Source organism: Anopheles cruzii, chromosome 3, assembly GCF_943734635.1.
Source record: "Anopheles cruzii chromosome 3, idAnoCruzAS_RS32_06, whole genome shotgun sequence".
NCBI classification, from domain to species: Eukaryota; Metazoa; Arthropoda; class Insecta; order Diptera; family Culicidae; genus Anopheles; species Anopheles cruzii.
Genome location: NC_069145.1, coordinates 33,592,398 through 33,614,463, shown reverse-complemented (window position 1 = coordinate 33,614,463; position 22,066 = coordinate 33,592,398). Strand labels below are relative to the sequence as shown.

General features: G+C 48.8%; 1 protein-coding gene across 1 annotated transcript in view; it reads left to right on the top strand.

Moving 5' to 3' along the window:
* Positions 1-13,889, top strand: part of LOC128274019 (octopamine receptor beta-3R-like) — a 30,280-nt gene extending 16,391 nt beyond the window's left edge. Inside the window, 4 exon segments of the mRNA XM_053012102.1 lie at positions 95-1,724; positions 7,281-7,799; positions 10,831-10,942; positions 13,670-13,889. Of these exon segments, the coding sequence (XP_052868062.1) occupies positions 95-1,724; positions 7,281-7,799; positions 10,831-10,942; positions 13,670-13,889 (2,481 nt within the window).
* Positions 13,890-22,066: the final 8,177 nt, after the last annotated feature.

The following is a 22,066-nucleotide window of genomic DNA, read 5'->3' as shown; positions in this document are numbered from 1 at the left end:
TGAAATTCCATCGACCAGTTCAGCGGAGATTGTAGAAATGATTCGGATCAGGACCTAATGCTAATGATTCTCTGTGCGCTCTCTCCGCGTCCAGTTGCAGGTACCGATCGTGGCGACGGTCATCAGCCCGGACGATGACTTCCTGGTGCCCTCGTCGCCACCGCGACGCCTCAGCCGCAGCAGCATCGATCTGCGGGACCTCGAGTACAAGAGCGAGTGCAAGATGAAGGGCTCCGACAGCGTGTCGTCCATCTTCCCGCTGCACTACGACAACAACCTACGCTACTCCGGCTCGGAACCGATCCACATAAAGGACGCCCAGGCGCAGCAGCAGGCTCTCCAGCAGCAGCAGGAGTCGCCGACCGACCAGCAGCCGGTGGCGGGCGATCCACCACCCCCAGGACGCCGACCGTCACGCAAGGACAGCTTCCGGCAGATGAACTTCTTCCAGCCGTTCTTCTCGCGCAACAGTCTGCTCAAGTCGTACATGCGGGGGGCCGGTGGGGGTAGCGCCGGTGCCGGCGGACCATCGCCTAATCTCAACAATAGCAACAACAGCGGCAGCGGCCCCAACCGGCGGCGGTCGGTGGAGCGCAACAACAAGAACAACGACAACCGTTCGCACAACAACATCCTCGATCTGATCAACGTGGCGTCGACGCTGAACAAGGACGCGGCGAAGGAGGTGAACACGCACAAGCGGGCCCACCCGATCGCGGCCAGCGAGTCCGACTTCCTGACGCTGCTCGAGCAGCAACGCCAGCGGCTGGGCGGTCAGAACACCAACAGCCTGAAGAGCTGCAACAAGGACGAGAAGGAGCTGATCTACGCGCTGAGCGACTCGGACTTTGGTGGTGCGCACCAGAAGCCACCAACGGGCGGTGGTGACAGTTTGGCCGCCATCTTTAAGATCGTACTGAATGAACCCCGGGGTGGTTCCGAGACGAACGGTGCGGGTGCTGGTAGCGGCGGTGACGCACCAGCGGACACACCGGACATACTGATCGGTTGCTTCGATCACGGGTTCAGCGGGGTGCGGCCAGCGGAGGGCCGCGCCCCCGGCAGCCCACCGTTGCTGTTGCTGGCCGAGGACCTGTCCAGCGTCCAGCGGCTGACAGTGGATTCCGCCGCTGACCCGCCTCCCGCCGAAGTGTCAAACGTCATCGACCTGATCTCGACTATCGGGACGCCCCCGGCCCCGTCCGCGAAGCCTGTTTGGCCTGGCCTGACCATCGGGGGGCCGATGGCGGGGCTCAGCGCCCGCTGCAGTCCCGTCAACATCCAGCTGAGCGAAGCGTCAACCATCTCGCTCGACCTGGTGGCCACCAGCCCGAAGGAGAAGCTACCGCGCGTCCCCACCTCGGCGCCCGCCACCGTCACGACGCTGGACATCGCCGGTGAGATGCTGGCAACCATGGGCGGAGCCGCGCCGCCACCGCCCGAAGCAAATCCGGATATCGTAATCGATAATAGCGGTGGCTCCGGCGGTGGAGCGGCCACCCCATCGCTCGCACCCTCCATCATGACGCCGTCCCCGCAGCACCCGCGCCTCGGCCGGAAGCGGCAGTCGTCGACCGTGACCTACAACATCAACGTCATCAACTTCCAGCACAGCGACAACCCGGACGACGACTCCAGCTTCCAGCTGAACAACCGGAACGGTGGCGGCGGCACAGGCGGTGGTGGTTCCGTGACGGCCGGAGGACGTTCGAACAGCTCCACGAGTGAGTATCCCCACACCACCACCAGGCAGTAGGCCGTCAGCCCAACTTTTCCGCCCTTGTCCTGTTTCTGTTGCCGTTCAGCTCTCTGTCTCTCTCTTTCTTGCTCTCTCTCTCTCTGTCGCTCTCATTCACACTCACACACTCAATCAGTACGACTCTGCACCACCACCAGCACGACCATCACCTACGGGTCCGGGTGTTGATTTGATTCGATTGTCCTTTTTCTGTTTGTTTCCCTTTTGAGCGTTCCCATTGTTGTTCATCCTCTTTGTACCGCCAACCGGCCCACTCCGGCCACCAGGGCGGCCATACAATGGCCCGCGTTGGTTATTGTTGTTTCCCCCACACCTTCAGCTTTGATCTTCCGATCTTCCGGTCGACACACTAGGACGCGTGGACGAAAAGTGGACGAAAACAAGTGGAGGTGGCGTAGAATGGGACTCCAAATTTACTGTTTAAAATGAACTCAACATTCCCCAACTCATTGCCCAAGATCCCGCATCGCATCCCAGTTCATTCGCATCCATGTCGGAACCCTTGCCTTGCTACGCCTTTCCCACCATCGTTGTTCCTTTGACAGGGAAATTCCGTCAAACCCTGCGTGCGTTTCCCGTTGGTTTAGTATGTGTGTGTGTGTGCGAAAGGACCATGTGGGCCGAGTCGGACGGACGAGACGCCCAAAAAAGGCGAGATGGGTTCGAGTTGTACAGAGAGTGACCATCCTTGGGCAGTATCCTTCGGTGTGTCCTGCTTTGCTGTCACCCGGCTCCGAGTGTACCTTAATAAGCGCAACCACGAGGGCCATTCTGACGTCCTGACGGCCGTTGCCAATATGGGGAAACGGGCGGACATTAGGCGAGTTTGAGAAATGCAGTTATATATCCTTACAAAAGATGAGTTAACTATGCCCAATTGTTTGGCCTTTAAAATTGTCTAGACTCCAAGAATTGATCCGTCAGATTCAAAAGAGTGATAAAAGTCTTCGAATCTTCGAACGATGATGTACCTATGTTAAATAACGTTTGAAAGGTAAAAGATCCTTTTTTGACATGAAAACATCAAGCATTCATACTTCCCACATCTTATGCAGTTTAGTGCCGGGAATTAATATACAACACCACAAGAGATATGCAGTTTAGCAACTTTGGTAGTGAAGTGTTCTCCGCGTTGGTCTAACTAAACCAGGCATTGAAATTAAGACTTAGTTTTTTTAGTTAGCTTGGCCGTTATTTTAAGAAAACACTTCTTGTATCAGGAACGTCTGATCTTTTGTAACATATGAATATCGGGACAAATGCCCAAATATTATTGTCTTTTAGGCACAAATGTCTTTTAGAGGACAGATATTTATTGTAGGAACTTTTGAAGTACCACTTTTTCGGTACTTTTTCTGTTATTTCACGTTTGCAAATGTGTTGTCCGTCCTACTTTTCTATTATTTGGATAATGTAGGTCAAATATTTATCTGTTATTCGATTAATACAATGTGCCTATTCAAGTAAAAAGTATTTACATGACACTGAATATACGTTCATATTGCAATTTAAGGTATGTGATGTGTAATGTACGTCACGTTGTATGTTTTTCTCGTTGTTGTATGCTTGAAGGTAGTCGGCATAACTAAGGATATTGTACATCCATACATGTACATACATTGTTTTCTTTTTCTCAAAAGTAGTTCCAATCTTTTTTCGCGATAATTAACATTGTGATCAAACATTAAAGAAATTTTCGATCTGTTCGGGTTTACTCGTTCAGTGAAAAAGAATGTAGAGATTGCAATCAATTTTATCCTTGAAAATGTTGAACCAGCTAAACTCAACAAGCGAGCGCTTGTCTATAATTGATCCGGGCTCTGGTTGAGCAGGGATGTCTTTAGAGGAGCTTTGTAAGCTTCAAAGGCGACGCAGAATAAGTGAATTGGAAAATTTTGTTGAAAGACAAATAGAGTTTGGAAACTGTGATTGAATTGGCAAGGAAAGCATGGCGTGAAAAGAAGGCAATTATGAGGCCTTACTTGTTAGGACGCTATGGAAGTTAACTTGTTAGGAAGTAGATAATATAGGTGTGAGTTTGAATGAGGAAATCAACTAATTAATCTACTATCTGAGTAACTATGATTGATATCAGAGGCCATGCCCATGCCGATTGCATAACTTCGGGCGTTAAAATTTCAAATATCGAAAAATGGCATTGCTAATGTTAGAGTTAAAATGTTGAAATTAATCACAGGACATGCAAAGCAAAGAAATAAGATTGAAAATATCGTAAATTCTTCCTAAACCCATCAATGTACGCCTGTTCCATTCGAATTCCCTACAGTGGCGTCTTTGTAAATGTGTTCCGTTAGTTCGTGTTGTTAGCCATACCCATTGTTTGCCGTTTTCCTCGCACTAGAGCTCCCAGTACGTCTTCAGCAATCCCTCCCTGGCTGTGTGTGTGTGTGTCTAACTGTGTTTCTGTTTTGATATGTAGATTGTGGTCAATGTGTCTCTGTGTCTTATCCATTACCCACCGAGAGTTCACCGAAGATTCATCCAGAGGGTCGTTAAGGATAAAGATCAACGAGTGTGGCGCTGTGTGTTACTTACATTTTTTGTACAAACTGACACACGTCGAGGCACCAAGAGGCAGACTCGCCTCGGAGATCCTTCATCCGGCGATGGTTGTGGCAGTTGCGGTTAGCATGTTTACTCTGTGCTCCGTCCCGCGTGAAATGAGCTAAAGGTAAACACATTCCCGAGTTTAGGCCGTTGCTCCAAACGCAGGGTTTCACCTCAAATGCAGCGAACGTGGTCCAACTCTTCGTCCAAGGTTAACAGGAAAGCGCCAGTCCGCGGATTTGGGACACACTTTGTGTGGCTTAAGATGCTCTGCAGGCATCGCAGGTTTATGGCTCTCATCATCTCCTGGACGCCCGGAACGGGTACCCGCTGAATGGACAATAAATTGTTGATTGAAGCGCGCACTCCGAGTCGCATCAAAAATTTACGCCACTCCCGCGACCGGCAGGACGTGAAGGGTCGAGCTTTGCGCCCCGGTCGCAACTTGTTGAAAGTTGATTAAAAAGTTGTTCCACGCTCGGCGATTAAATCATCGCCCCGAACATAATGAGTGTCCATTATGCACGCCGCAGAACGGTGGGTCTAACGGTTTACCTTGCTGCAACCGGAGCTCAACGTCGGGGGGGATTAATCCGAGGGCGTTAGTAAGCTGGACTCGTAAACATCACCCACCGGACTTACAAGTGGATGGTGGATTAGCGGAGTACGACAACGGAGTGCAAAATTAAACCGAATCGGAGACCGAGCTAAATCTTCGCTCCAGCGGTGTAAGTATTGTTGCGTCCCTCGAGCATTCTCGAGGAAGGCCGCAAAACGTGCGTTCTCCGATTCCGGGATTGAGTTCTCGCCCGCGACACGCAGGTTCCCGCAGGCTGTCAGCCTCCATCGGTGTCAATGTCATAATTTATGTAGCTGCCTTTTTTTGTGAATGGTAGCTTCTTAGAAACATTCTCCAGAGATCACCTGTTTGGCGGTAACTACAGCGCTCTCGGCAGTCTGTCAGCAGTCTACCGATCGCACACACACACACGTACATGCGGCAGGTTACGGTTAAACCTTCCACAGGCAAAATGGATTTATGATGTTGCTTCGCCAGGTCTCTAAGTGCTGTCGGTCCCTCGTCAACGTCAGTAACCTTTTTCCGACCGGCAGCGGTCGGTGCCGGTGCCGAGGCCGAGGCTGTGGCCGAGACCGTGGTTTAGAAGTTATGTAAACATACTGAACTGCTTTTACGTTCTGTTTGTTGAATGGTGCGAACGAAATCGAGCCGGTGATGGACCCATTTGGAAACGTTTTCATTTCGCCGGCCGTGGCCGACAATGACGTCCTTCCCCGGGAGGACTGGTCCGAGTGGGGCCGAACATCTGTTCGATGTCAGCCGGCGAGGCCAGGACTTGGTGTAACATGCAAATCATCGCTGTTGTGCCACTAACGTCTGTGGAACTTTCACTTAGGAAGCCTGTCAAGGAACTAGGAACCTCAATGCTCTGATTGCATCGGCTGGCAGCGGAACTGGAGGTGCTCGGTGGTTTTCTACTTTCAATTGACTACTACTTTATGATGATGCGTCCTCTAGGGTGCGTAGTTCGTGATTCGGAAAAATTTGCTCTCCGATATCCATTAGAGCGTCCTACACTTTGTACACGAAGTGCCAGATTTGTATCGTTGGCTAGTTAGGTCATCCAAGAAGTTCCTTTCATAGTTGGGTTTTCAAGGGCCGATCATCTTTTCAAAGCATTCTCAGGAATGCTTGAAAAATCCTTGTAGATCGTGTTTTTTTAACTTTTTCTAAAAGCCACCCCAAAAAGTGGTTTTGAAATGTCGAATGGCGCCCAAACCTTCGGACAAACATTGGACACCGTAACGATATTCAAAAAGTGTCTTTCTTCTTTTCATCCGGCAATCACAATCGTCGAGCGGTCTTGGCCTACGACACACACAATGTTAATCTCTGTTGCTGACTGTAACGTTGTGGTTTTACGGGCGGTCTCGGTGAACGCATGAAAGTAAATGTTGAATAACTCCGCTGTTCGTCAGTCGATTTAAAAAAATGAACAAGATTTATAGTTTAAGAATGCCAACTCACCAAGAATACAATATCGATCAAATGACCGATGATGATCGATTTGACACACAAAAAGCGGTCTTTTTTGGGCATTTTTTCAATGTTCTTTGGTTGGCTCGCATAAACCTTACCCTTCAAATTCAGGCCCTACAGAAAGAAGTCAGAAAAAATTCGTCATTAATAAGCACGTACAGTGTACATAGTTGAACGATTATTTTGAATGTAGAGCGCTATAATTTTAGCCAACTGTTTCGCCGTAAATTGATCCATAATTAAAACGGCATAGACCGAAGTTTTAGAATCGGACTAGTTTGTCAAAATCGACTAACAAATAGCGGGGGAACATTTAAATAGTTTGATCGTGATGGAACACCCTGTACTTTCGGATTCACCCGACACCGGGAGGCGTATCGAGCCCAGAAAAAGGATGCTACAAGTCCGCCGAAAAGACGCACTCCATTGTGTACGGCTTACAGTTTTTCACAGCCCCAAACAATGGAGCCGGCCCTTTTTGGGGTGGAACTGGGGGTCGCCACTCTTGCGGGTTCATGGCCGTGGGTCGTCCGTCTTGCCGATTGATTGATGTGCCTTCGACACATCCATTAACAGGGTGGGGATGCTGCGGCGGGTTCGCTTTTAGGGCCACTTTTCACGACACAGCAACAAAACACACATACGGAACGATCACGAATCGTGTTACACGCGCTGAATCAACGGGACTTGGCACGCTCGGCTTCTTCCCTTACTTTCGCTGCGGTCACCCATCGTGTCCTCTTGCTCTCTGTGAGTCTGTGTGTGTCTGCCATTGTTCTCTCTGTCTCTCTGCCTCTCTCGCTCTCTCGCTATCACCTATCTCTCTATCTCTGCCTCTCTGTCTTTGTGTGTGAACCATTTCATTTTGGGCTCTGTCTGGGAAACGACACGCAGACTCGAGTCAGAAGTACCAGCGACGGGGCGCGATCTGCATTGTGATCAACAATGACAATGTGGTGCACGCCAACGACACCGACACGGACCTGGACGACACGGAGTGTGCCGGTGTGCGGTGTGTGTGCGGCCCGGATTGCGCCGCATGCGACGCCGGTGGTGGCCCGGCGGCCGTTGGCTGTGCTGGCTGCGGCGACGGAAGCGCCTGCCAGCCTCAGTACGCCGCCCAGCCGGGCTGCTGCGCCCAGGGGGGCCGCCGCTACCACCACCAGGACGACGGTTCCGGGGCGGCGGCCCACTGCCGCCATCACAAGTTCCGCAAGATCATATGCCTTTGGAATCACCTGAAGCGGTACGGGCGCGGACCGCGGCGGCGCCCCTGTCCGGCCGCCGGGGTGGCCGCCCCACCCTGCCCGGACACCGTGCCCGCCGGTAACCGGCTCACAGTTCCGCCGGCTAGTCCCGCTCCGTCCGGTTGCCGGCTACACTCGCGCTGCCCCAGCGTCGGCTGCGCTGAAGGTCAGTCCGATTGCCTACATTCGGGCGTTTTCTCGTTCCGTTGCGTTTTGCTTGCCTTTGCCTTGCCTAGCTGTAGTATCCTTTTTCTTCCCCGCACGAACTCCTTCGGCACGTTACTTAGCTTTCTCGCTCTCGCTCTCACTCTCTCTGTGCCTGTCTCTCGCACTGCCCTGGCCGCTTAATCGTTACCTAGCACCGTTTGCTTCTGCTTTTGCTTGCCTGCAATTGTGTTCCGGTATTCGTCTGGCCGCCACAGTAGTTTACACTTCAGGCTCACTTGGCCGCACTTCAGGGGCTGCACTTGCCGGCTGCAAACTACTTCCGCTAACACTTGCATCCAGACGCTACTTACGCGCTACGATCGAGCCGACAATCCGCTTCCGTTCCGAGGGCGGGCCATTGCTTCGCGTAGGAAGTGTTTAGGATTGTTGTGTTACGTTCATACACAGTCCACAGCATATTCTCTTCAACCATTTAGCCGCTAGAACTTAGAGTGCTAATAGTCCTAGAATAGAGCCCCGGTACGGGCGGTTCAATAGCGTAATTACTGTAGTGCCTATAGTGCGAGCATCTCATCAATAGCAGAGACCCTCTGATGAGCGCTAACTTTCACACCAACCGCTGCGTCTGACAGGCCGTCCGCCTACTTTAAACATCCTTCATATGCAGTGGATGCGCTTTCCCAATGGCCCCACAAATGGCGCATTGCATAAACATGATCGGGCCATTGATTTGCAAATGCAATTACACGTATTGGCGTTGTTGAAGAAACGCAGCCCGGAACGAGTGAGCCCATCCCATTGAAGTCGATTATTAAACGCGTAACGATGTAGAAAGATAAATTATCCTCCCGGCTCCTTTTGCTCCGTAACTCATGCCGTCGAGTGGCTCGTGTCCGCCATCGCCAGATCACCGTGAACTGTCGGTCACCACCGTGAAGCGCAGCTCGCGACAGTCCATGTCCTTCGCTAGTTATGCCAGTCTCGAACATCTTCCGGAGGGTGGGGGGAGCGGGCCATTATTTTCCTTGGCTCCGGCGCGCTCCAAAAGAAAACTCCAACAATTATGCCACCGCGCCAGCGTAGCGGCATTATGAAATGATAGCATTTGCGTTTTTGTTGCTCCGCTCCGCTAACGAGATCCGGTTGTCGGTTGGTGTTTCGTTTCCCGGACCGAGCGTGCCGTCCGCTGGAAACCACGCCGCCTTTTGGTGTGGTTTTTCCATCGTGGGAACCTCCGGTATCCCTGATTCGCCCCGACGCCACCGACGCAGTCAGCAGGAGGATTTTTTCTCTCGCAATCATTAAATACGGAAGCTACGCGCTGTCGTCTATGCGAATGATACCGAAAAAAGAAGAGCAACGTGTAGGCTATAAGTGGCTTCGTGTTGCTCGATAATCTATCAACAATGAACCTCCGGTTTATTTATGTTTTTATGAAGCGGCAACATTGAAAAGAAACGTATTTACTTTTGAATCAATTTAGGAAATGGAGAATGCGCAGAATAGGTGATAACTCGACAGTAGCAATGCGCTACAAAAACTCATATTGTTTTGTTTATTAAAAAAAAAGCTATCAATGCTGGCGGCAGAAGCGATAAAACCGTCTCGGATAGGGTTGCAATCGATTATCACCTAAAGCGTGACATTTTTAACCAATGCTAATTGTAACTAATTGTACGGCCAATATTCCAATAATTATTCGATTCGGATTCGATTCGATGGAAGTTGGCAGGATGGCAGTCTCACATTTCCGGTTGACATTTAGGTCTCTCCCAAATCGATATACGAGACTGTCCGACTGATCCAAGTTTTTTAAATTTAATTTTAAATACCTTTCGGTTTCTGGGCAAAAAACGTTTGAAATTCCAACCCTGACAGTTCGGTGATTATTATGACTCTGCCCGCTCTAATAGTAATAAATAAATAAAATAACCTTTAAAAATATTGGACCTATAGTTAGATACTTCTTCTCCGTTGCGTATTCTATTTCTTTAGTAGTACGGCACCTGCCTTAGCGAAAATTAACAAGAACAAGAAAGCCGATTGGACTAAGTAATATCTAATTCCTTTGGTACAAAAACACTGTACCTAATGTCCTTGATTGGGCGATGGCTGTTGCAAGTTATCGACCGATGAAAAACGCTACTTATATCAGATCAAGGATGCGAAGCAAAGAGCATGAGAATAGTTGAACCATCGTCATGGGATTGCTATTATCGATAATGTTAATGCATCGAACGTATCTGGTGCACGATAATGGATCCCGCTGCACGGCGCAATTCTCAGCATGTTCAACTAAGCAACGTGCCTGGCAGCATCTGCTGAGAAATGCATCGAGCCTAATTGAATTACGAGTTCCTAGTGGCAAGAGTTGATGGAGAAAGTTGCGTCAAACTTTAGAGCCTGTCTTGAGGAGCAGCCGAGAAGGACCGGCTAACAAGCTTCCTGGGAAGCAAACATTGCTTCGAGTATCGATGTTTGCGTGGAAAACTTTCTAAGATACACCAGATATCCCGCCATGTCTTTGACCATACAAAACACGCATTTTGTTCCAGTGATTGAGAAACAGCGCAGCGATCCTGCAGCTAGCGAAGAGCCGTTACATTGGCGCACAGAAAGTGGTAGCGCTTGTTGCTTCTATATGGCCGGAAACACCAACGACAGAACCGTCGTTCGCTCCCGCGCGAGATGTCGCATTTCGGGCATTCGATGCGTGATTTAATTATCCCACCACTTTACGTTAACGTTCGATCCACGTTTTTTTTGTCTTTTCCAATCGCTTCAACGCTACCGTCCCACGGCACGTCGTCGGCACGTTGCTGTTGCCGGGACTATTTGCTTGCCATCAACGACCTGCAAACATCAAACATCATCTCCCTTGAACCGTCGGGGCCGGGCCACTGCCGGAAAATGGAAAATGGGTTCTTCGGCGCGATCGGCCACCGTTCGGCTCGGCTCGGCGTCGGCGTTTGGTCCGTCCGCTGGAAATCTAATTAAACTCTACGGCCACCTCGGACACCGGGCAACAGGCGGCACGTCGACGAGGCCGGCGAAAGGGTGGCGCGCGGAGCATAAGGCCGCACGCACGCTCGGCATCATCATGGGCGTGTTTTTGCTGTGCTGGTTGCCGTTCTTCCTGTGGTAAGTAGACACCCGACCACCGGCTTCCGAGCCGCGCCACTTTCTTCGGACCGTCCGGAGGACGAATAATCGAACTCACCGGTGATGCGGAGCGCAAGCGAAACGAAACAGCAAACAAGAAAAGCAAATCCACAATGGTCGAGATGAAAAATGGTAAACTCAAATTTAATTACGTTCTTGGTGCTCCGCGCACCGGCAAAGTGTTGTCCTCGCACCGTTTGCAATCCGTCACGGCAGCGGCGGAATTTCTGCTTTGGTTGCTTTGGCCACCGGAAGAGTTTCAGAATTTAAATATGCAAAAGCAACACACTAAATGCATTGTTTGATCTACCGCAACATATTCTGCGTGCGATCGTCGCATGCGAGCTGTGAGTTGGCACAGGTACATCCTGATAGGATGTCCCATTATATCATTCCCACCGGACCATAGTCCACTGTTGAGGAACGCTTTGGGAAAATGTTCAAGAATAATACATTATCCGGCCGATTTTGCAGTGCATAAAATACCGAACGTTGGTCGTTATGGTTCAGCAAACCCCGGGCGACGGGACTAGCGTCAGCACATGCTAAGCGAAATTTAACTCGACGATTATTAATCGATCAATACACACGGCAAATGACCGGAAAACTGGCGCTATGACCAATCAAAATTGGCCACCTAATAAATATCTCTACGCTGACTAATACGCGCGCTCCTGTGGTAGTTTGTTAACATAACATCTGTGCCGCGGACTGCACGCCAAATAAATTTGCCAACAGAAATGACCAGATCAAAGTTAAATACTAAAAAGCAATAGGAACATTAGACTAGCAGCAGTCACAGACGAACGGAACCGACCAATTGTGCAGTAAGTGCTGCATTTAAATCGATGCCCAGCTTCATTTAACACCCCATTTACGTGCTCATCAATTTAAGCAATTAGCACCACATTGAACGTGTGTGTGGATCGTACCGTGTTTACGCCGATGGGGTCGCCAATCCGTGCACTTTTGAGGACGCCTGGCGCAATGGTGAGCTTTTTCCATCGCATTTACCGCTAATCAGATTAAAATCGGCGGTATGTGCAAATGAAGCAAAATGCGTGGCTTTCAATGCAACGTCTGACTGCACCGAAGCGCGAAACGAACGTGAAAATGTGATAGTTCGTTTTTTTATTAATTCGAAGCCAACCGTTCGGGTGTGTGTCGTTGGGACGATCTGGCTAATTGATTGACAGATTATTGATCCGATTAAATCGATCGACCACATCGCACATGAGGTTTCAATTGGGGCTGTGCTACGGACCGGCGCCTATTGATGGACCTTTAATGGGCACAACGATCAAAACCCTTGTCAGAAGCAAGAATTTTTGACCAAAGTGAACGTTAAATTAAGTGCTAGCGAGGCAATCACGATGATAGAGGTCGCCAAGGCTTTAATGAGGTCACTTTAAGCTTCAAGAGTCCCAGCATCTTCCGTTGAAATTGAGCTTGGTATCTCCGCTTATTGGCCCTTCTAGGAACTGCTGGTTTTGCTAGCGTTCCGGTTCCGGTCAAATGAAGCATAATCGAGTGCAACATGATGGCATCATTTCACTTCCCCTCAACAGTTGAAAAAATATTCACAATAACCAAAAAAATTTGAGTAATGTTGCTTCGCCTCAATTGCAAAGGCTCTCAATACAGCGGTTTTGCTAAGGTTTTAGATTTTTGTGTGCTTTTCACCAGCATCTTTGTTATCAGCAACTTCGTTACCTCGACACCTACGGCTCGGAATTTTTAGATGCCGCCCTGAGTCGGGACTATTCGACTGTTTATCATTCCGTCGCGAAGCTTAAGGATGGTTAAAATAAACCGACAACAGAACAACATGACAGATTTGGAAACGAAACGAAAGAAGACATTAAAATATGCTTCATTCCGGAGATGTAATGGCAGACCACCGTTCGTGGGGTCTTGCGGATCATCCACTGTCAACGCTTGCCAACTGTTGTTACAGTAAGTTATCAACTGGGCTAGTTCCTTTCTTTAATTTTCCTATCTACATTCGATAGTGGTTACGACTCAGTGAAGATGGTGCTTTGCTCGGCACGGCTATGGCGCATCCGATTGCACTCTCTCGAATGTGCGATTCCACGAACCGAAGGACACGGCTGGAGGGCAACTTTTATTCTCAAGGAAGGATAGGCCACCCATGGTCTGCTTCCAGTGTAGGAGGGAAAAACAAATTGAAATGTATAAAGGCATGTTAAACTTTCGACGAGTTTGGTCGTGCACTAAGCCACGGTTCGTTATGTAGCGCTTGTCTTGCGGCAGTTGGGTCCTTCCGTGGGTCGGTCTGGTGTCTGATTAACCGAACAACGCTGTTCGCTGTCACTGCAATCATGGGACGGTACGTTTCGGTCGACGGAAGAAAAGAGCTGTCCAAACAGCTCCGATCAGACAATCCTGGAATGTTTCAGCTGTATTCTTGATGACACGATTGAGGATTTAACAAGAATAGCCAATCTTGCACAAACTTGAATCTGCTTTCTGCTGAAATTGGCATTCTGGTCAAATTGTACAAGCTCCAATTCTTCTGAATTCTTCTGAAACAAGCTGAACTGCTGAAGGAAAATGTATGAAACTTCTTTGTCCGATACGTCGATGATAAGTAAATAGAAAACATGTCTTATGACCAAAACGTGTACACCAGGTACACAAGCCGACAAGAACTGACACTTTCTCCGTCCTTTACTCCGCACACAGGTACGTCATCACGTCGCTCTGCGGCGATGAAGCTTGCCCCTGTCCGGAAGTCGTTATCACGGTACTATTCTGGATCGGTTACTTCAACTCGACACTCAACCCGCTCATCTATGCCTACTTCAACCGCGACTTCCGGGAAGCGTTCCGGAACACGCTACAGTCGCTGCTGCCCTGCTTCTCGCGCCGTAGCCCGTACGGCCACAGTGTCTACTACGTGTAGTATTAAGCGTGCACACCAGAGGCCCTGCTTCGTGTTGCACCTTCGCCCGCGGACTGAATGGGGCAATTTTCTCGCTACAAACGGTGCTACAAAAACTCAATCCGAGGTGAGAACGCTGCGTGCTCCGTGACAATTCCTCAACAACGCGCCTTCCTCAGCTCAGCGCCTTCACTCGGCGTGATCACTTTACGCTGCATAATTGAGCAGCAGCAGCAGCTTGGAGCATCGCCAAGGGAAGGTGTCAAAAGTGCGTGCGTTCCCTGTTTCTTGTCACGGGCCAAACGGAGACCGGAGATGCCTGGCAACCTGTATTCCAAATCGAATTAGGCAGCTGTGTGTGTGATCAGTCAGTGGGTGGCGCGCATCGCGGCGCGGGTTTGCGTGTTTAACGGCGGCATAACTTTAGGCGCCGACAGCTTGTCTCGGGGTGAACATTTCACAGGCGGCCATCCCGACGCTGTTGATTGTACGCTTTGGCACACACACACGGCCACGACAGCTTTTTCCCGCGCTGGCGCTGGCCAGATTATGTCGGCTTTGATCAATTTTCGCAGCATCCCCGCTGGTGGGTGTACAAATATTGACAACGCTTCGGCGTATTGAAAATTTGCGCCGCGTTTCGGTTCTGTTTGACGACATCGTCGACACCTGGCCCGGTGTCTGCTTTTACGAGGACGCCGACACAGCGTGTCGGCCACAGGAACCCGCAGGGCTTTTAGTTGTATTTACGCATTCGCTTCTCTTCGGCCCCCACCCTGGGGGATGTCTACCTACCAACATGAATGAGTTACCCTTTCACAACCACCGGCTTCTGAAACGGCAACGGCTGGCAGGCGGCTTCCCGGAATCCTCGATTCCTCGTGAGTAAATTGCGATATAATCGGATTCTAGCAAATGGCTACAATAAGATTATTGGATCGCCGGCCTGTTTAAAGTAACATTCAAGAGTGCGTGTGTTGTTCGTTTTAAAAACAGGAAATACTCTACTTGTGAGTCCGTGCTTTGTGCGAGGTTGGCCTCACAAGACACATTCTAAAGCATCTCGAAACGCCTCTTCTAGCAGTGAGAAAGTAAACGCAGAAGAACGCGGTTGTACGTGTCGGAGGTTCTATCAATCAGTTAACCTAAGAGCCAGCCACTCTGCTCAAACCGCAATCTCATAATGTAATTTTCAATCATAAAAGCCCCCCTCGGCGGGCGGGTGAAGAGAATAACAGTAGCAATAATAGTTGTTATCAAGTTAATTCATCCCGGCTTTGGGCGAATCCGTTGGATTAGCCTGAAGCCGGCGGCAGCAGTGCCCGGTGGGTAAGGATAGGATTAATTTCGTGTTGAATAATGCTACGTCCAGTAAACGAAGAGAATGTATGGATGTCCTTAGATGGTTAGCTGAATAGCTGTAGATGTGAAGCAAGGAACGTGAACAAATGTTGTATGTTATTTAATGTTGACGAACGCTTTCATGTTCTGTGCTCCTATGGCCTGGTCAGTGCTAGGCGGCATGCAGGGTAACCCAAAATCATCGATAAGGAATGTACATGACAAAACTAGAACTAGAAAACCTTAGAAAAGAAACTAGATTGTTTGTGTTGAGTTCGTGAAGTATTTTCTTGGTAAATTCCACCTCGGAGCAAAAGGCAGAAAGTGGCGTGTCATAATTCTCGTTGTTTACACTTAGGCGTATGTTTGGTAGGGAAGGAAGGCCTGGAATTCTAGGTGTACGTGTCACTCCGATCTCAGTCGTCTTTCCTCGAGGTTAGTAATTAGCTTGTTTGAGTATGCCCTTTTTGCGTATAGCATCATCCATAGCTCAGAAGAAGAAGGCAGACTGTTGAGCTAGAGCTTCGAAGCAATAGTTATACGATACTCCGGTCTTATCATTTACATGCTACGTTAACTTGATTGCAGAGTTTACGAAGAACTGATGGGCAAGCACAATAGTACATTTTTACACGTATATACAAGCTTTTGTTTGGCTTTTGGTTAGGGTGAGCAACATATTTGCCATTTATAGAAATATATATTTTCAGGACAATGGTCATGTTCATGTTTCTGACAATCCGATGCGCAAAAGTAATAGCAGTTAGCAGAGTCTAGTAATGTTGGGACTAATGAAACAGTGAGAACTTATTGTGCGAAAAGTGTGCTTTGTATAAGCAGCGTGCGAAGCGTTGTAATGGGTATTTAGAAACCTAAAAAAATATATATTATATTTACCGAAGCTAAGAGCGCCTTGCAAAACGTTCGAACTACTGACCGACGAATCACGAACCTCTGCTTCGTTGGTTCAACAGAAGCTTAGACAAACACAGAAGGTACGTAAAAAACCCACAAACGTGAGCTAGAAACGGTCACTTAGCTTAAGTCAGTAAGACGGGTATGACTCACAATTCGTAGCAGGATGGTGAATAGCATTAGGGAGTGTGAACAGTTTTGTATATTCGTAGCAAACCAATAGACGCGAACAAAACCGCAAGCTGAACGGGTGTTGCGCTGGAACGGTAGTAAGTAGGAAAAGCGAGAGGCCACTATTAGTAATCTGTGTAAGGCCGTGGCCAGCAAAGCCAACCAGTGTGTGTGTAAGTTGTTAGGACGCTTGTCGGAATGGCAGCACTACGTTAGTCCAGATGTGTACAGAACGGTGTGAGATCCATATCCCAACAACACTAGCGCGGCAGGCAGAGATGCAAAGCTGGATGCACATAATCGTAACGAGCGTTGTGTCGTTGTTTGGTGTTTGTATGTATAGAACGAGCCAAACTAGCCCATAGTGTGGCGGCTTTTGGATTTATTTTCACTGCTATTTGGAACCACTTTAAGTCCTTCGTCGTAGTGAATCAACTGTCCCGAGGAAGGTGGCTCGCAGAAACCACGCTGACCACGAGAGTACTTCGCTAGGTAAAAAGACGAAAACTAAACAATCCCGCAACCTTCTTCGGTTGCGCAGCTGTTGCTAATAAACTCTTGTACCGGCTGAATCATGCTTAGAAAGCGGGTAGTACGTGGGGCAACGAGAGAATATCTACATTTCACGCAAGCCACAGTCACTGAACACACGAAGTGAGAAAGTACTTAAGCCGTAAATAAAGACTGTCGAAAGTAGAATCAAATTTATCTACGCTACTGGGTGTCCTTGCGATGCGGAAAGAAAGGTTAAATTCTCTGTATTTCCACAAAATGTTAGATCGCTCCGGAAAGAATTAATCTAAACCGTTAGTTATAATTTAGGGTAATTTTTGAATTTTGATTTCCCGCTCACAGCTAGATGACGCTGCTGACACGAAACCAATTCTGCTCATGCAAAATAAGGCTGATTCCGATCTCGCTCTGCGTTTTTACTTCCATACAAGGGCGGAAGAGTTCTGGAGTTCGGTGGTCGCGATTTATTATTCTTTCTAGAGAATCGGCTTTTTGATTTGGGACAAAGTTCAGTTTTGTTTAAATTTAATTTGAACAGCGCCACCTACATCTCAGTAAAGAAGCTCTCAGTAGTCGATTTTAGTGCGGACTGAGCAACTTTTTGGTCTACGGTCGTTCAAATGCGACGTTAGTTTGGGTCGTGTGTCCTGCCGCAAAGTGGAAATGTTTCTTTACAGTACGGCCCGAGGAAAACAGTGTCGAACACGAATTCGGTTACGTTTACATAATTTCAATCATCTCGACTTTATTCAATGAAACGTACTCAATTCAACTCTCCCGCTTGGAGGAGCGATTAACAAGGAATAAAATAAATAAATACTCTTTCCCTAGCAGACAGACTGCAAAGCTACGAAACGAGACGTTTTGCTAGTGGTTGATAAAATATATATATATGTATACATGTATACGCTCCAGTAACAACCTGTTGCCTCACAACTATCACTATTGCCGGGAGCCCAGGGAGATACTTCGGCCTGAACAGGACTCAGCTGGCTCCGGCATGTCGCTCTGCCGGGCGCACAGCGCTGTACGGGCGCAGAATGGTGTTTCACAGTAAATGCTTGCTTCATCACTCTCGCTCTACTCGGTTCGGGACTTTGGTGTGCCACCAAACCAACCCCGCATTGGGGTGTCGATCACCCGGCCTGTCGGTCGGTTGGTCTCACTCTTCACGGTGATCTATTGTCGGGTGCTTTCCTCCAATTGCTTACGAGTTTTTGATTTTCGTGACTGTTCCGACGCGAGCCGGCCCGGGAGCAGGCTCGGGAGTGTTTGTTACGGTTGGCTTTCCGGTATTTGTGCGGTAATTGAAACGACTCATGATATGGCGTAACGTAACGGCGACTAAAACGAAGTAAATACTATGCGCAAAGAGCGGCACCGTCGACTCGCGTCTCTTAGTTTAAACATTTACACCAGTAAAAGTGATTTATTGTTAAGCATCAACTGTACGACTAAGTCCATCAACGGCTACACGTTTATCTATATGAATGTATTGAGAGTTTCCCGTCTCGTCTCGATGTCACCTCCGCGGGCAGAGGTCTACGAGAGTCCCGTCGGAGAAGGATAATGACACTACACATTGCTCTACAAGTATTATCCTAGCGCCACATAAACTCCTTCGCGTGTGCTGACTGCTGATGCTCCTGCTGCTGCTGCTACTAGTGTGATCCTGATCAAGTCATTGGTTTGTTAACGAGGGAAGGGAAACACATTTGATTGTTGAACGCCAGAGTTTTGTTACGTTTTTTTTGCTCTGCAACCCGCATCACGGTTTGTCTGGTATTGGTTTATCGTATTTCTGCAACCAATTGGCGTAGTACGTCTGCCAGCCGATTGTGCCTGGTGGGCTGTTGATCTACTGCTTTTTTGCGTACAAATTATGTTTGCAACCATAGCTTTCTTGGAGACCTACTACTTTTAACTACTCTGTTTTTCCATTATACACATAAAAAGGATTCTAGTTTCTCACTTTGTTTGCTTCTGTTTAACTGTTTCGTCTTCGTTTCACTCTTTTTCTATTCTTCCCTGGTCAAAAGTCTTTCGAATCGAAGCGTCCGTCCACGATTGCACTTCTTCGGGCTGTGTTCAAGTGTTGTTTATTTTCCTGTTGATTTAGTATTCAATTTTGCCCCGCGCGGTAAGTGACTTTCGCGTCCTCGGCTACATCCGGTGCCGTACCGTTCAGTCAGAAGTCATTTATTGGTTTAACACTTCAGGGCGTAACGGCCAGGTCAACACTGGTCAATCGTTCCACGGACCAACAGAGGACATTAGTACTACGCTAAGGATGAACATTTCCCATGGATGGTATAATAGTATTACGTTTTGCAGGTAAGGGGTTTCATCCTTCGAGCCCTACGCGAATGATTCTGATTGTTCGCTCTTCCGCTTCCGAATTTTACAAGGCCATACATACGCATACACACACGGAGACCCGGTTGCGTTCACACACTTATGCATCTCTTGCTTAAATCATGCACACACACACACACACAGCTAGATACACACATATTTCGTGGCGGAAGCATCCGAGCACCTGTTAACAGCACACTTTGAAGATTTGCGGTTGAGAAGATCGACGCTTGAAGGTCGACCTCGAGCTACCAACATGCGGACAACATTTACAGCGATGTTTTCACTCCACCTCCCCTTTACACACAGACGGTCGGTCGGTCGGAGTGTAGGATAATGGGTTTTACTACAGACGCTACAGATACCTGGTGCCGACACTACTAATTCTTACAAAATCGGTCGCACCAATTGCCGGAGGAAGTTTCGGACTCGTAGCCCGCTGCGGCTCCTTAACCATTGACTCATTTTACTCTGTTTTATGTTGCGTAACTAAAAAACGTAATGTCCAACTGCTCGTTCGTTGTTTTGTACTAAGATTTCGAACAGGAGACTGTCGGTTTTTTTCTATGTAAAACAAAGTGTCTTCAAGTAAGGGTAAGCAAAATATTTGCCTAGTTTTGGGGTAACGAACGAACGAAAGTAAAACAGAGACTCATTAGCGAGCATAAATTCGTCAGCAACAATGGAAGGCTCAATGAATCACACAATCAGAATCGAGCTGGTTAACGTCCGGCTGCAGCTTGCACCAGGCGAACGATGGAAGGAAGTGCTTTCTTTCCTTCTCGCCGCAACTTGAGCCTTTTCGCAGCCAAATGAGCCGTTTTCCGTTTTCCGCACCATTACAACGCGGCTTGAGAGGAGCACGGCAGGAGCCTTTGTGGAGTGGAGCCCCGGATACTTGCTACTTCGAATACTCGAATTCGTTCTTGCACGAAAACGATTATTTCTTCTTTTTTTCCGATAATGTTTTACATTAAATTAAATATTGCTTTTTGTGTTACTCCATTAGCACGGTCCACTTAACTCCTAACAACCGACTCCGACGGTTTCCCGGTGACGGTGGTATGATTTTCGCTTGGTTCCTTTTTCCTATCGCTCTCGTTGGCGCTATCTCGGTCCGCCGGACGATTTCACGGACGCTCGGTCAATTATCCCAATACGTTTCGGGCCATTTTCATTGCGTTCCGAGTTTAGTGTTTTAGTTTGCGAACAGCTTCAGTTTCTGTCGAGGACATTCCCGTTGATTGAAGCCCTCACCAGAGAATGAGAAGACCTCACCAGAATAAGTTATCCCGGTTGAGTTACCGAATCATCCTGGAAAAAGGCGATCTATCAGATGATCATTTGGGACCTCAAGGGTATATTGGAAAAAGGGCTGATTACCGCAAGAAAAGGTTCTAGACTTGTGTCACAGGAGTTCTTAGAAGACCGAGTCAACCCGTGACGTGTGCTAGGATGCGGAAATGACTTTCAACTTCACCTTTGGCGCTCTATCTCTTGTGGTGGCACTAAAGATAAAACAAACTGGCCGATTGGCAACGTATCCAAACGTTTCACCGAACAGCATTCGAGGCGAGCATCGTCGCACCGCACGCAATGAAAGCATGGCCTCCTGTGGCGGTCTTAACGTAATCAATCACATCAGGGTTCTACATGGCCTTCAGACCGACACTGTGCTCAGCCAGACACGGGCCAACTCCAGAGCCGTGCGTCTAAGCGCACGACGCACAGTTCGGAGGTTAATGTGTTTGCATTTCATTAACTGGTCCATGTAAACACCGATTGCCAGGCGGATCGAACCCACATTTTCCGCGCACGGTCCTCCTGGCGGGACCCCCCGGAAAAGCCAATAAACCCCCTCCCGGTCCTCCAGTGCGTGTGAGTGGATGTAATACACGCTGCACTTGCGGACCTATGCACCGACGATGCCACCGGAACCGTGGGTCGTCGTGGTCCGTGTTTGATCAATGTCGGGATGTTGTTGCCGGGGGCTGGGGCGAGAGTGAGAGAGAGATTGATGGTTGTCGACATTCATCGACATCCAGCCAAACGGCCGCAAGTTCCTGGCACATCCTGGCAAACAGTGGCGCAATCGGTGTGGAGGACTCGGCATCACTGGAAGCCACTCCTGGAATGCTTCCCAGCCAGCTCGACCACATCCCATCGAATGCGGCCCATGCCCGACGGTCCCTGTGCAATGTTTATCCCCGATGGAAACCGATGGGAACCTGCCTCCTGGGCTGTTTTCGTGTTTTAGTCGATTAATTCATGGCAGCTGCAGCCATCTGTTGCATCGCAAGATGCACTTTCGCCATGCGGTCCCCGTCCCACAGCAAACCCCGTAGTAATCAGTTTGAGCATCAATCATCTCGATTGCGAGAGGTTCACTTCTTGGCACGCCACCAACCTACCAGTAATCGGAGCTCTCGCTCTCTCGCTCTCTCTCTCTCTATCTCGGCCCGGCAGTGTAGTGAAATATTTGTGCCGATAAAAAATCGATCGATCAATTAGACGTTCGATCGCGACGCGCTCGTCCGTCTTGCGGTCCGTCTTCCAGCAGGTTGCTTGGGGGATCATAACTCGGTAAACTTTCTGGCCGTTCGCTCACCGTGTTCGCTTCACTCCTCGTCCGGCGACCAGCATTCATCCTGTCGATTCGTCAACACCGAGCCGCTTATGGCGCTTTAGTTTTCTTGATTAAATATTACCTTTTAATGTGTGTCTCTACCGTGCGCGCTACAACACCGTCCGGCTTCTACTTAGTATTCCGCTTCGTACCTCATCACTGATAAGTGTATGTGTATGTGTGTCTGTGTGTGTGTGTTATCACTACTGCGCTACTATATTTGGTTTGGTTTCCACTACACGGTCCATCGAAGCCAACATGCCAGAGAGAACACGCC